Source organism: Lepidochelys kempii, chromosome 11, assembly GCF_965140265.1.
Source record: "Lepidochelys kempii isolate rLepKem1 chromosome 11, rLepKem1.hap2, whole genome shotgun sequence".
NCBI lineage: Eukaryota > Metazoa > Chordata > Testudines > Cheloniidae > Lepidochelys > Lepidochelys kempii.
Window position 1 is genome coordinate 80,227,834 of NC_133266.1, and position 14,652 is coordinate 80,242,485.

General features: G+C 52.1%; 1 protein-coding gene and 1 non-coding gene across 2 annotated transcripts; both read left to right on the forward strand.

Moving 5' to 3' along the window:
* The first annotated feature begins 3,268 nt into the window (after nucleotides 1-3,268).
* LOC140895277 (small ribosomal subunit protein bS16m-like) lies at nucleotides 3,269-9,846 on the forward strand. Its single transcript, XM_073304721.1, has 3 exons — nucleotides 3,269-3,458; nucleotides 3,846-4,114; nucleotides 9,757-9,846. Exons 1-3 carry the CDS (start codon nucleotides 3,407-3,409, stop codon nucleotides 9,844-9,846), a joined length of 411 nt encoding a protein of 136 aa, XP_073160822.1. The 5' UTR covers nucleotides 3,269-3,406.
* A 3,618-nt stretch (nucleotides 9,847-13,464) lies between these two features.
* Nucleotides 13,465-13,546, forward strand: TRNAS-CGA (transfer RNA serine (anticodon CGA)). Its single transcript has one exon. It is a non-coding gene; the product is annotated as a tRNA-Ser (tRNA).
* The last annotated feature ends 1,106 nt before the right edge of the window (nucleotides 13,547-14,652 follow it).

The window sequence follows — 14,652 nt, forward strand, 5'->3', positions numbered from 1 at the left end:
TCGCGCTGGGAGAGGGGGCGGAGGGAGAGGCCAGTAAAACACTGAATAGGCACAGATGTGGCAGGGGTCGGGCGGAGCAGGGGGAGACTTTTGCTGATCCCAGGGTTCGAGTGTCAGACGTCCCAGTGATGCCATTGGGCAGTTTGGGAAGCACCATTTACCACAGCCTGGTCTGCACTTCACTCTGGTGCTGGGACAGTGGTGGGGACGGGCTGGGGGCTGGTGATTTTGGGTCACGTTTTTATACTAGCAAAAGCTCTCGTGTAGCCACGGTTACTCTGGCAAAGAGATGGAATGAAACGCTCTGGGGAGCCCGGACAAGGCTTTGTACCATTTCCCAAGACACCCGCTCTCCCCGTGTCCCTGCCCTGCCCCTGCGTCTCTCTGTGCACCCCAGAGGCAGACGGAAGTGGAGCGGCCGCTGGTGGTGTCCAAGTGTGAGGGGCTGCGCCAGTTTCTGGCCGAACAGGAGCGCCTCCTCCTGGCCCGGCTGGGAGAGCTGGGCGAGGAGATTGGGAGGAGGAGGGAGGACAATGCCACCCACCTGGGTGAGGAGATTTCCCGGCTCAGCGCCCTGATCACGGAGCTGGAGGGGAAGCGTCAGCAGCCGGTGCTGGAATTGCTGCAGGTGAGACAGTGTCGGATGCACCCAGAGCCCAGTGCAGGGAGGAGACGGCCCCTGAGTCACTCGGGCTGACAGGGTAACTCAGTGCAGGGCGCACGGCCCGGGGCGTCTGCAGGGCCAGGGGCCCAGGGCTGCAGAGAGACAGGAGTTTGGGCTGTCGGGGAGGTGGGGGAGGCTGGTGAAAGGCTGTTCCAGCCCTGGGCTCAGCACAGAGGACCCGGCCGTCCCGTCCCTGCGGAACATCTGGTGTGAACGGGGCTCTGCTCCCTCTAGCACAGCCCTTCAGAGTCTCCACCCCACTGGGGGAGCAGCCTGTGGGGCCGGGCTGGGGGAGCAGAGTGACCCGTCTGGGGCAGGGGGCCGGCTGGGCCATGGCCACTGACTCTCTGCTCTGTCTCTCCTTCCCCTCTGGGGTGTCAGAAGTGCTGTGAGCAGATACACCCGGGCTCCGTCTGCACCCAGGCCTCGTTGTGCTGGGAAGAGACTCAGAGCCCAGGCAGCAGACCCAGCATCCCGACCGTGGGACGGTCTCACCCTCTGGATCCAGCCCCCCTCCATCCCCATAGCCCTGGGGCTGCTGCCGCTGTGTCTGTGTGACCCACCCTGGGAAGGGGAGTGCCCCACAGCTCTGGGCTGGAGAACCCTCCCTGGGACCAGGCTGGCTTGGGGGATCATTAATGGGGCTGAGAGCCTGTCACCCCGAGGGCCCAGCTAGGACCTGGCCCCAGCTTTGTCATGGCCCAAAGCCTGTCCCGTGTGAGGGGGGCCCAAGGGCCTGTGGGGAAAGAGCTGAGTGTCCCAGCCCAGGCCCTCGTGGGGCAGTGTCCCGGTCCCAGAACCCCCACCCCACGGGGAGTGACCAGGCCCCTTGGAGGCTGAGAGGAGAAGCTGAGAAGAAGCTGGGCCTGGAGAATGAGCCCCTCGCTCATCCCTGGGAGAAGCCCCTCCAGGCCCTTGAAGGGAACGTGGGGCTGGGCCAGGTGTGAGGGGAGCTGGCCCTGCCTGGGCTGGGTTTTCTCTCTGGATGGAGAGAGGCCCCCAGTCTCCAGGCCGGCCCCGGCAGATCGTGCAGGCAGTAAATTCCCTGGGCAGCAGAGGTCACGGCCCCGTTAGCCCTGCCTGTGGCCCAGCTCCCACCCACTCCCCATCTGGCTCTGGGGGGCAGGAACTTAGAGCAAAGGAGGAGGAGGAATAAACACGCTCATGTCTCTGCAGGGATGAGAAGGCCATGTCTCCGCATCCGGTGCCCGAGTCCCGAGCTGGAAAAGAGAATCCGGGATTTCCCTCGAGAGAACAATCTCCAGGAGGCTGTGACGGGATTCCTGGGTAAGGGGCGCTGCTGGGGGTTTCTCTCATTGTATTTGAGCAGGGCAGGGGGAGGGATTTGGCCCAGCAGGTTGGGTTATTATCAGTTCCTGTGTGCCCCTATTACTCGTGGATCAGAGCTTCATTCAGAGCACTGTGACTGCCCAGCCCAGAGGGGCCCAGATCCTGGGAGAGCCCTTGGGGTCCCAGCTTCCCTGGCTGCTCAGAGCAGAGCCCAAAGGGGAAGATTTCAGGAGAGCAGATAATTCATAATCATGAATCTGTGCGCCCAGTGCTGTCTCCTGCTCTCTCCCTGGCTATCTGAGCGCAGGGGCGGGTGCTCTTGGTTAACAGGAGACGTTATCACGGATTCTCAGCCTCCCTGACTGACACCAGCTGAGCCTCAGGGCCCTAGTGTTTAAGCACTTTGGGCCACACTTTCAATGGTATTTAGGTGTCTGGTGGGAACCTCCAAAGCACCTAACTCCTATGGACTTGCCTAACCTGCTTCAGCCCTTTTGAAAATCCCATTCTCCGGGCTGTTTCCCTGCCATAGGTCTGGTGCTCTTGAACAGTCCCTGGGAGGAGCTCTTTAGTGTGGCAACCCCTTAAGGTCACACTTTTTCCAGTGAGGAAAGTCACCTGGCTTCACCGCCTCCTGACTCTGAGTCTCAGAGCCTTCAGCACCCCTGCTTCACGTCAGCAAGTCCACCTGAGTTGGACACCCAAGGGCGACTTGTAGGCCCCCAGGGAGCCATGTACCCCACTTCCTTACCCTGGAGTGACTCTCAACCAGCATTGTAAAAGCAGGGGAGGGTTATTTCAGGGGCAGTCAACAGGCAGACCGCGGGCCAAAGCTGAACCACCAGCTGCTTTCCAGCAGATCCTGAAATCTTTTTATTGTTTTATTACGAGCAGGATTGTTGTCAGTGAGGCTGATGCCTAGCAGGGCTACCAGGGGGGAAAAAAAATCTTTTCATTTTGCCTGTGCTCCTAAGAGGTTGAAAGTTACCTAAACCCCAAAGCATAAAAGTGGGAGTGGGGGCAGGTGCTTTGAAACTTCCATTCCCAGGATCGCCATGGCACATGGGTCATGAGAGACAGAATCTACAGGGGCCAGGGCAGGGCTTGCAACTAAACTCCCATGTTTCCCTCAGGATTTTCAAACTACACTGGACCCTCACTAGAATGTGGGATTTGGGATCCATGCCAAATCCCGCATTCTAGCGGGTACTGCGTTACAGTGGGGACCGCGTTACAATGAAAGTTAATGACCATTACTAAATTTGGGATCCGCAACCACGTTCTATCAGAATTTGTGTTATATAGACACGTGTTCTAGCGAGGGTCCGGTGTATAACTTTCAGGTTCTCGTCTCTGTCAACTCAGGCTATGTCTACCCTATAGCACTTACAGCGGCACAGCTGCAGTGGGCTAGCCCCTTGTTCTGTGTTTGGGAGTGGCGGGGATTCCTTCATGGTCTTTTTCCTCTTTCAGGTGCTTTCAAGGGTCATCATGGTGCACCTTGGTAAGTGCAGACAGGGCTTGTTAAGGGTTGCGCGCACACCATGTTGTACTGACAGACCCCAGTTTCTGCATCCCTCTAAATCAATCACAGTTAGAGGAGAATGTGCAGCCTTCACCGCTGAACTCTCTTAAGGGTTGGTAGAGCAAATCTGTCATCTTTATTGTAAATAAATTGCTGTAAGACCTCAATCTCCTGGCAAGGTACAGACTTCGATTCCATCATGAAGAATAATCTATTGTTGCTGCGTAAGGGAAGGTTACAGCAGTTTTCTTGATTTTTAAATGAAACCAAGCTTTTGTCTAAGGCCTTTGGAAATTTTTGGCTCGACGTCTATACGCATCTGTTTATAATCAAATCGATTGTGACACCTGTTGATCTTCCCTTCAGCTCATCTCCTTATGAAAAATGATCATGGAGGACACGTAGCTATCCGATTGGCTCTTGGTGGTTGTGCCAACAGACCCTTCTTCCGTATAGTGGCCGCATATAACAAGCGAGCACGGGACAGCAAGTATTTGGAGCAAGTGGGCTGCTATGACCCACTCCCAAATAGCCACAATGAAAAGCTTGTTGGCTTGAACATCGAGAGAATCAAACACTGGATTGGTTGTGGAGCACATGTCACAAAACCGGTTGAAAAACTTCTAGGTAACTCAGTGTGTTTTCCAATCTCAACTATTTGCTTATTTCTCTTAAAAGACAATAGGTTTTCCTTGGTGATCCTCCGCATACTTGGAGTGCCAAAGACTCTTTCTTCATTTCTTTGCATGAATCCTTGAGAATATGTATATATGCAATCACCCTTCTTTTGGCCACAGGAAATGGGATGCTTCAGAGTAGCAGCCTTGTTAGTCTGTATCCGGAAAAAGAACGGGAGGACTTGTGGCACCTTAGAGACTAACAAATTCATTTGAGCATAAGCTTTCGTGGGCTACAGCTCACTTCATCAGATGAATAGAATGGAACATATAGTAAGAAGATCTATATACACGTACAGAGAATCATGAAAAGGTGGGAGTTGCCATACAAACTGTAAGAGGCTAATTAAGATGAGCTATAATTTGTTAGTCTCTAAGGTGTCACAAGTACTCCTGTTCTTTTTGAGGAAATGGGAACGGGTCTCATTTATGGAGACACTGAGCTGGCCGAGACAGCAGTAAAAGGCACTTCAAGCCACTAGAGGGTTGGTGAGAGAGACAATTACTCTCACTTCTTAAAAGTCTCATTAACTATTGGAACAGTTGACCCAAGGTTGTCGTGAATTCTCCATCACTGACAATTTAACTTGAGATTGGATGTTTTTCTGAAATATATATGCTAAGAATAATTTTGGGGAAGTTCTGTAGCATGTGTTATATAGGATGTCAGACGAGATAATCACAGCGCTCCCTTCTAGCCTTTGAATCTGTGAGTCTAGAACAGTCATATTGCAACTCCAGCTATAAACATAAATCATCTTTCTTTCACATCTTTCTGGATTTTTCCCATTGCATCCTATGACAATCACAAATGCAGAAAGATTAAGGAAGAGAAGAGCCTTGAAAGCCGTAACAGCTTCTGAGGAAGAAACTCAAGGTGACTGATAACATCTAACTGAACTGAATTACTCAAAAGATTACTGTACAGACAACGATCAGAACAGTGTGCCAACTAAAAAGCACAATATATTTACTACAGGCAAAGAAATGATAGTGGATGTGAATTATTTCATAAGAACATTAAAGTATTTTGAAGCTTTAGGAGTCCTCAGACAAGGATTCTGATTGTCCTCATTTGTTAATTACTTCTTATTTTTCACAAATTATTAATCTTTCATGTTTGTCAAACTGCAGTTACTTAGGCCCAGATCCACCAAGGTAAAATTTAGGCTCCTAAATTCCACTGAACTCCAATGGAAGTCAAGAACCAAAATACCTTTGTGGATCTGGGCCTTCCAGATTACAGCATTCATACAAACTGAATACAAACTCCCGTTTTCTAAATAGCTCTATTGTGGAGGTAGAGAGAGCGTTACTGACTGTCGTAAGAGTCTAATGTATAGGAAGTTGTGCTGGATCAACGAACAGGTGAGGATGCACCTGGAGGCTTCCTTCTAAACGTCACCTTACCATTACTTAAGACAAGCCACAGTTGGTTTTTAATTTTACAGTGAACTATTTCAAGATTTTTGTTAGAGGAGGGACACTCAGACCTGGCCACTGTTGCTTCTTTATTTTCACCCAGTGAAGCTGCAAATAGTGTAAGCAGCAGAAAATCCTTTTTTCGGTGCAGGAGTGCAGCACAGAATGTGACACGAATTACTTAACCACACTACTGTTCTTCCAGAAGGTATCCCACAGAACATGACCGCTCTAAACATAGCAAATACTTGGATGGTTTTATACCTTTCTCCCTGAACAGTATTTGATCAAACATTATACATGTGTCCAGCTAAAACAATAATTTAAAAATCCAGGAATTACTACATGATGTTCATAGATTATCAGCCACCCATAGCAGCCATTCATATTCCAGCGTGTTAAGCACAATAAGAATTGAGCTATGTTCAGAGGCAGACGGCTATCCCTGTTACTTGGAGGAACTCGCACATCATTCATTCTAGAGTCTTCCATCCACATTCTAACTCGCTTAAATGTCTTAGGTAAGGCTTGTACCATCCCCGAAGATCACCAACCTCAGACTCTGGTAGACCAAACAAAGCCACTGGGTTTGAGTCATAGAACCATCACCCCAAAAGCCTTAATGCCAATCAGTGCAAATCTCAGAATTGATGATGGGGAGCACATGAGATCTTTCTCAGCCCACACAGTGCAGCGCATCACCCCTTTTAAAGCACTCGACGTAACAAAGCTGAGACACGCTCACTGGACGATCACAGTATCCTGCTTATTTAAGAAGAGCACAATACAATAGACCACTCTAGTGCTGACAGAAAAGTCGCCTTCCTCAGCTGTTGCTCCAAGATGGCAATCTGCTGCTGTTCCTGCATGTGAGGAAGTTGGTGGGGCTCAAAAGGAGGGCAGCTCACAGCAAGAGAAATGGCTGAGAAGAGCTAGGCAAGTTAGAGGCACTTGAGATTCATTGCAGGCCTGTGTGTTGCTCCCTTGGCAGCACACCCATAAGGGTGCGGGGAGAACCATGGAAACTCAGCCAGCTCTCACTTGCCAGGCAGCTGGGAATTGGTTACATTTTTAATGGAGAAGTAAAATCTGAGCAAATGTATACATGGAACCAAAGAAAAATAAGATCTTTTGGGTGATACCTGAAGTCCTGCCTGAAAAGGTTCAGGCAGACATGGCTGGTTTGGATTTTGCCTATTACTACATTTAAACCAGGGGTTCTCCGAACACATTTTTTGGTGGCCTCAGACTGTGACCCACCAATTCTTGCTTGTGGCCGCACTGACACTTTTCCCTAAAATACGTAACTGTAGGAAAAACAAATAAATATGCACAGACACGTGTCCAAATCATAGAATCATAGAATCATAGAATATCAGGGTTGGAAGGGACCCCTGAAGGTCATCTAGTCCAACCCCCTGTTAAATCATCCCAGCCAGGGCTTTGTCAAGCCTGACCTTAAAAACCTCTAAGGAAGGAGATTCTACCACCTCCCTAGGTAACGCATTCCAGTGTTTCACCACCCTCTTAGTGAAAAAGTTTTTCCTAATATCCAATCTAAACCTCCCCCACTGCAACTTGAGACCATTACTCCTCGTTCTGTCATCTGCTACCATTGAGAACAGTCTAGAGCCATCCTCTTTGGAACCCCCTTTCAGGTAGTTGAAAGCAGCTATCAAATCCCCCCTCATTCTTCTCTTCTGCAGGCTAAACAATCCCAGCTCCCTCAGCCTCTCCTCATAAGTCATGTGTTCTAGACCCCTAATAATTTTTGTTGCCCTTCGCTGGACTCTCTCCAATTTATCCACATCCTTCTTGTAGTGTGGGGCCCAAAACTGGACACAGTACTCCAGATGAGGCCTCACCAATGTCGAATAGAGGGGAACGATCACGTCCCTCGATCTGCTCGCTATGCCCCTACTTATACATCCCAAAATGCCATTGGCCTTCTTGGCAACAAGGGCACACTGCTGACTCATATCCAGCTTCTCGTCCACTGTCACCCCTAGGTCCTTTTCCGCAGAACTGCTGCCTAGCCATTCGGTCCCTAGTCTGTAGCGGTGCATTGGATTCTTCCATCCTAAGTGCAGGACCCTGCACTTGTCCTTATTGAACCTCATCAGATTTCTTTTGGCCCAAATCCTCCAATTTGTCTAGGTCCTTCTGTATCCTATCCCTCCCCTCCAGCGTATCTACCACTCCTCCCAGTTTAGTATCATCTGCAAATTTGCTGAGAGTGCAATCCACGCCATCCTCCAGATCATTTATGAAGATATTGAACAAAACCGGCCCCAGGACCGACCCTTGGCGCACTCCACTTGATACCGGCTGCCAACTAGACATGGAGCCATTGATCACTACCCGTTGAGCCCGACAATCTAGCCAGCTTTCTACCCACCTTATAGTGCATTCATCCAGCCCACATTTCCTTAACTTGCTGACAAGAATACTGTGGGAGACCGTGTCAAAAGCTTTGCTAAAGTCAAGATACAATACATCCACTGTTTTCCCTTCATCCACAGAACCAGTAATCTCATCATAGAAGGCGATGAGATTAGTCAGGCATGACCTTCCCTTGGTGAATCCATGCTGGCTGTTCCTGATCACTTTCCTCTCATGCAAGTGCTTCAGGATTGATTCTTTGAGGACCTGCTCCATGATTTTTCCAGGGACTGAGGTGAGGCTGACTGGCCTGTCGTTCCCTGGATCCTCCTTCTTCCCTTTTTTAAAGATTGGCACTACATTAGCCTTTTTCCAGCCATCCGGGACTTCCCCGGTTCGCCACGAGTTTTCAAAGATAATGGCCAGTGGCTCTGCAATCACAGCCGCCAATTCCTTCAGCACTCTTGGATGCAACTCGTCCGGCCCCATGGACTTGTGCACGTCCAGCTTTTCTAAATAGTCCCTAACCACCTCTATCTCCACAGAGGGCTGGCCATCTCTTCCCCATTTTGTGATGCCCAGCGCAGCAGTCTGGGAGCTGACCTTGTTAGTGAAGACAGAGGCAAAAAAAGCATTGAGTACATTAGCTTTTTCCACATCCTCTGTCACTAGGTTGCCTCCCTCATTCAGTAAGGGGCCCACACTTTCCTTGGCTTTCTTCTTGTTGCCAACGTACCTGAAGAAACCTGAAGAAATCCTTGTAATTTATTTATGTAGGGTTTTTTCAAACTCACAAATAATATGAAAAATTATATTTGTATGTTGAATATTGCTTTTCGCAGCACACTCAGTAGCTAGCTGGGCGTTTGTGAAAAGTGATATTAACAAACATACAAATATCACTTTTCACAGCCTCCCCGGTAGCTAGTCAGTGTGCTGTGAAGAGTGATACTTGCATGTTTCTTTGTTTCGCTTTTCTCAGCAAGCCCCAGGTTTGGAGAGGGAGGCAGCAGGGGTCTGGGGCAATGGGGGGGATAGAGGTGGAACCAGGGAAGGCAGTGGGGGCTGGGGGCGATAAATGGGGGTTCGGAGAGGCGTCGGGGAGAATGGTGAGCCCTGCTGCCATATGGCTGGACAAAATCATGTTGTTGGTGTAATGCAGGAGGTCAGATTAAAAAACTCACATTAGTCCTGTCCATGGAATCACAGCACTGGAAGGCCCGTCCTAGTCCCATCCCCTGCACTCAAGGCAGGACTAAGTACAGTAGAACCTCAAAAATACGAACACCAGAGTTACAGACGGACCCGTCAGCCAGACACCACGTGGCCCCAGAAGTACGCAGTCAGGCAGCAGCGGAGACGAAAAACAAAAAACCCAGCAAATACTGAGCTGTGCCGGCATGGCATCGTCCAGTTCGGCACATCGGGGCTGCCTGTCCCCGTCCCCACCCACGACTTGCCACGCGGAAGGCCAGCCACGTACAGGTGAAGACGCTGAGGTTCACGGGCACAGCTGTGAGCTCCCGAGAAGGAGTGCTGGGGTCTGCACGAGCCACAGGGGCTGTTTCCCGCCTCTGGCTGGGAGGGGGACAAGCCTGCAACCTTAGTCTCAGTCCAGGAAAGAAGCTCCCTGAGCTGCTGCTGGAACCTGGCCGAGAGCGTCAGCTGCTGGAGCCCGAACTCCTGCCCGCCTGCCGCGCTCTGTAGGAGCGGCTGCGTTTGAAAGGGCCCCGGCCTGCACTGCGCACCCACTGGTGCCAAAGCGCCCCCGGGTGCCTCACGCATCACCCTTGCAGTCAGGGGGCGAGAATCAGAAACTTGCCGGGCAGCCGCTGCAGAGCGTGAGCCCCCGTTCCGAGCACTCCGCCCTGAGGAGCAGCCCATAACGGCTTGGGCAAAGTTACCAACAACCTCCATTCCCGAGGTCTCCGTAATTCTCCTGTATTATCTAGACCAGGGGCTGTCAACAGGCGAACCACGGGCCAAATCCGGGTTGCCAGACGCTTTTGAACGGACCCCACAAACTTGTTATTTACATATTATCGTTATTATTAGTTTTTTAAATGATTTTCTCTGCAGTCTGGCCCCTGACTGTACATTGATGAAGAATTTGGACCTTGACAAAAAATAATTGACTACCCCTCATCTAGACCATCCCTGAGCGGTGACTGTCGATTCTGCTAAGAACCTACAATGACAGAGATTCCACAACCTCCCTAGGTAATTTGTTCCAGTGCTTAACTATGCTGGCAGGAAGTTTTTCCTAACGTCCAACCTAAACCTCCCTCGCTGCAATTTCAGCCCATTGCTTCTTGTCCTGTCCTCAGAGATTCACAAGAACAATTTTTCTCCCTCCTCCTTCTAACAACCTTTTATGTACTTGAAAACTGTTCTCATGTCCCCTCTCAGTCTTCTCTTCTCCAGACTAAACAAACCCAGTTCTTTCAACCTTTTCTCGTCGATCATGTTTTCTAGACCAGCGGTTCTCAACAGGGGGTTCGTGGCCCACTGGGGGTCCATGAACCCTTTCAGGGGGGCCACAGGGCCCCGTGGCTAAAATCCAAAGCCCGAACCCCAGCACCTCCCGCAGGGCTGAAGCCGGGAGCAGCAGGGCTGAATTCTGGAGCCCCGAGCCCCGGTGTTCCCCAAGGGACAGAAGCCCTGAGCCCATGGGCAGAGTTGGGGGAACACAGGGGTGTTACACCCCCCCCCAAACTACAGTGCAAGAGCAAGGCAGTCCTGGGGTAGCTCCACACCCCCTCTCCACCACCTCCTCTCTCCACCCCCTGGCTAGGTCGGAGGTGGGAAGCCAGAATCCGGCAGCGTGGGACAGCTGCTGCTCTGACTGGTGCCATGGAGCAGGCAGCCCCGTCTCCTGCTGCTGCAGGGGGTTGAAGCTGCTCCCCTTTGCTCATGCAGCTGGTAAGAGCTGCCTGGGCGGGGGGACCCGACTGCTTTGTGGCTGGCAGAGCCCTCAGGGTACAGGGAGTGCAGGGGAGCCCTGAGAGCACACAGCCCCTAGCTACCTCCTCCCTGCACCCTGAGCTACCCCCCTGCCCACACACAGCCCCTAGCTACCTCCTCCCTGCACCCTGAGCTACCCTCTGCCCACACACAGCCCCTAGCTACCTCCTCCCTCCACCCTGAGCTACCCTCTGCCCACACACAGCCCCTAGCTACCTCCTCCCTCCACCCTGAGCTACCCTCTGCCCATACACAGCCCCTAGCTACCTCCTCCCTCCACCCTGAGCTACCCTCTGCCCACACACAGCCCCTAGCTACCTCCTCCCTCCACCCTGAGCTACCCTCTGCCCATACACAGCCCCTAGCTATCCCTTTCCCTGCACCTCAAACTTTTTGAGCTGAGCCCCCCCACCTTTGAGTTATAATTTTTGGTTGTAGGCCCCCCCCAAGTCCAGACGGGCGGGTGGCCTGCTGAGGTGAGTCAGGGGGTGGATGTAGCATAGCCCCCCCAGAACCCGACGTCGGAGCTGGCTTGAGCCTCACTGGCCCCTGCCCACCCAAAACAGAAGTCAAACTATACCTATGCAAACTTGTTTTCCCCCCTTTCCCTGGCCCAGAGCCTCCCCCTCCCACACTGGGCCCTGGAGATTTTAATGGCATGTTGTGGGTGGCCTCAGAAAGAAAAAGGTTGAGAACCCCTGTTCTAGACCTTTAACCATTTTTGTTACTCTCCTCTGGACCTTCTCCAATTCGTCCACGTCCTTCCCGAAATATGGCGCCCCGACTTAGACACAATACTTTAGCTGAGGCCACATCAGCATGGAGTAGAGCAGAAGAATTACGTCTCGTATCTTGCTTACAACACTCCTGCTAATCCTGCCCAGGATCAGGTTTGCTTTTTTTGCAAGTGTTACACTGTTGACTCATATTTAGCTTGTGGTCCACTCTGACCCCCAGATCCCCTTCCGCAGTACTCCTTCCTAGGCTGTCACGTCCTGCTCTGTATGTGTGCAGCTGACTGTTCTGTCCTAAGGGGAGTACTTTGCATTTGTCCGTATTGAATTTCAGCCTGTGAACTTCAGACCATTTCTCCAGTTTGTGCAGATCATTTTGAATTTTAATCCTATCCTCCAGAGCACTTGCAACCCCTCCCATCTTGGTATCATCCGCAAACTTTATCAGTAAAAAGAAAAGGAGGACTTGTGGCACCTTAGAGACGAACCAATTTATTTGTGCCACAAGTCCTCCTTTTCTTTTTGCGAATACAGACTAACACGGCTGTTACTCTGAAACCTGTCATTATGCAAGGGGAAATAGGTTACCTTGCAGAATGACTGAGCCACTCCCAGTCTCTATTCAAACCTAAGTTAATTGTATCCAACTTGCAAATGAATTCCAGTTCAACAGTCTCTCGCTGGAGTCTGGATTTGAAGTTTTTTTGTTGTAATATCGCAACTTTCATGTCTGTGATTGCGTGACCAGAGAGATTGAAGTGTTCTCTGACTGGTTTATGAATGTTATAATTCTTGACATCTGATTTGTGTCCATTTATTCTTTTACGTAGAGACTGTCCAGTTTGACCAATGTACATGCCAGAGGGGCCTTGCTGGCACATGATGGCATATATCACATTGGTGGATGTGCAGGTGAACGAGCCTCTGATAGTGTGGCTGATGTGATTAGGCCCTGGGATGGTGTCCCCTGAATAGATATGTGGGCACAGTTGGCAACGGGCTTTGTTGCAAGGATAGGTTCCTGGGTTAGTGGTTCTGTTGTGTGGTGTGTAGTTGTTGGTGAGTATTTGCTTCAGGTTGGGGGGCTGTCTGTAGGCAAGGACTGACCTGTCTCCCAAGATTTGTGAGAGTGTTGGGTCATCCTTTAGGATAGGTTGTAGATCCTTAATAATGCGTTGGAGGGGTTTTAGTTGGGGGCTGAAGGTGACGGCTAGTGGCGTTCTGTTATTTTCTTTGTTAGGCCTGTCCTGTAGTAGGTGACTTCTGGGTACTCTTCTCGCTCTGTCAATCTGTTTCTTCACTTCCGCAGGTGGGTATTGTAGTTGTAAGAAAGCTTGATAGAGATCTTGTAGGTGTTTGTCTCTGTCTGAGGGGTTGGAGCAAATGCGGTTGTATCGCAGAGCTTGGCTGTAGACGATGGATCGTGTGGTGTGGTCAGGGTGAAAGATGGAGGCATGTAGGTAGGAACAGCGGTCAGTAGGTTTCCGGTATAGGGTGGTGTTTATGTGACCATCGTTTATTAGCACAGTAGTGTCCAGGAAGTGGATCTTAATCGCGTCTCTGCTAAGGCTGCGTCTACACTCCCCCTTGTGTCGGTAGAACGTATGTGGCTCAGGAGTGTGAATAAGCCACCCCCCAAGTGACACAAGTTACACAGACCTAAGCGCCGGTGTGGACAGTGCTATGGTGCTGGGAGAGCTTCTCCTGCCAACATGGCTACGGCTGCTCGTTGAGGGTGGAGAGCTCCCTCCCGTCGGCTTCCAGCCACTCCAGTAGAGACTGCCACTGGGGGCCACGTCACTCACAGCTGTGAGGGCCGAGCGGTTAAGGCGTTGGACTCGAAATCCATTCAGGTTTCCCTGCGCAGGTTCAAATCCTGCTCACAGCGAGGCCTGTGTTTTAGCCACACTTGCTCACCAGGGCAATACATCTCCACCGGCCCTGAGACGCTCTCCATACACTCCCCACCCCAGGTAAACCCTGTTCTGCTCCTTTCATGGGGATGCCTGGGATGGTGCCTCACGCTGTGTCCCTGCGGTCTCAGGCCTCTGCCCCTCACCCAGCGCCCCCCGGCTCAGCCCCACCCCTGGGTGCTGCTCCTCTCCAGAGCGTGGAAGGAACTGAGCACGGGCAGCCTGTAGAAGAGGCCACAGGAGCCTGAGCCTCCCCCAAAAGGCCGTTCATGCGGGGGGGGAAACGCTGGGGATGTGGGGCGGGTCTCCCATCCGGAGGCCCGTGGGCCCATGGTCATCTTTCGAGTGCTGGAAGCGAAGCTCCAGAGAAGTGGGGGCCCCGCCTGCACCCCGCTCCCCTCTGCCTCTTAGCCCGATGCCCTGCTCTTGCTCTGCCTCTTCCCGTCCCCCCTCCGCCTCCTCCCCCAAAACCTGCACCCCAACCCCCCTCGGCCTTTTCCCCCGCGGCCCCGTCTTCTCGTGCCTCTTCCTGTCCTGCTCCACCTCCTTCCCCAAGGACACCCCTGCCCCCCGCTCACCGAAGAGAGAGAAAAGGGACGGGTGCTTGGCCCCATGGCCCCCCGGTAGCCCGCCTTCGGGGAAAGGGGCAGAGAGGAGCAAGCAGGGGGTGAGTGGAGTCCTGGGGGAAGAGGCGGAGAGGAGCGAGGGGCAGGTAGGGGGACCTCGGGGGCCAGAGGAGTGAACAGTGGGTGCGCGGGGCCTCGGGGGAAGAGGATGACCGGGGGCGGGGCCTCTGTGGCAGGGCCATGCTCTAGGCCCCGGTGGCCCCCCAACTTCTCGGGGTCATCTGAAACCCAGGATGAAGGTGACACAGGGCCTGGTTCCTCTTTGGGCTAAGATTCCATAACACCTCTCCCTTCCTGGCAGTGTGAAGGGGCTGCACAGGGGCATAAAGCCCTCCAGACACGGCCGGAGACAGGGAAAGGGCCGTCAATGCGGAAGAGAATCAGGCCCAGAGTTAGACAAGGGGTGCAGAGAATATTCTGGATTCAGGTCATTGCACTTCGCCCTTGCTCGAAAT

Bases quoted from the DNA above. Each gene is read 5' to 3' on its own strand.
- LOC140895277 (XM_073304721.1), top strand. From the start codon at position 3,407: ATGGTCTTTTTCCTCTTTCAGGTGCTTTCAAGGGTCATCATGGTGCAC. The intron at 3,459-3,845 runs GTAAGTGCAGAC...TCTTCCCTTCAG, and splicing joins GGTCATCATGGTGCACCTTG to CTCATCTCCTTATGAAAAAT. The intron at 4,115-9,756 runs GTGTGTTTTCCA...TCACCCTTGCAG, and splicing joins AAAAACTTCTAGGTAACTCA to TCAGGGGGCGAGAATCAGAA.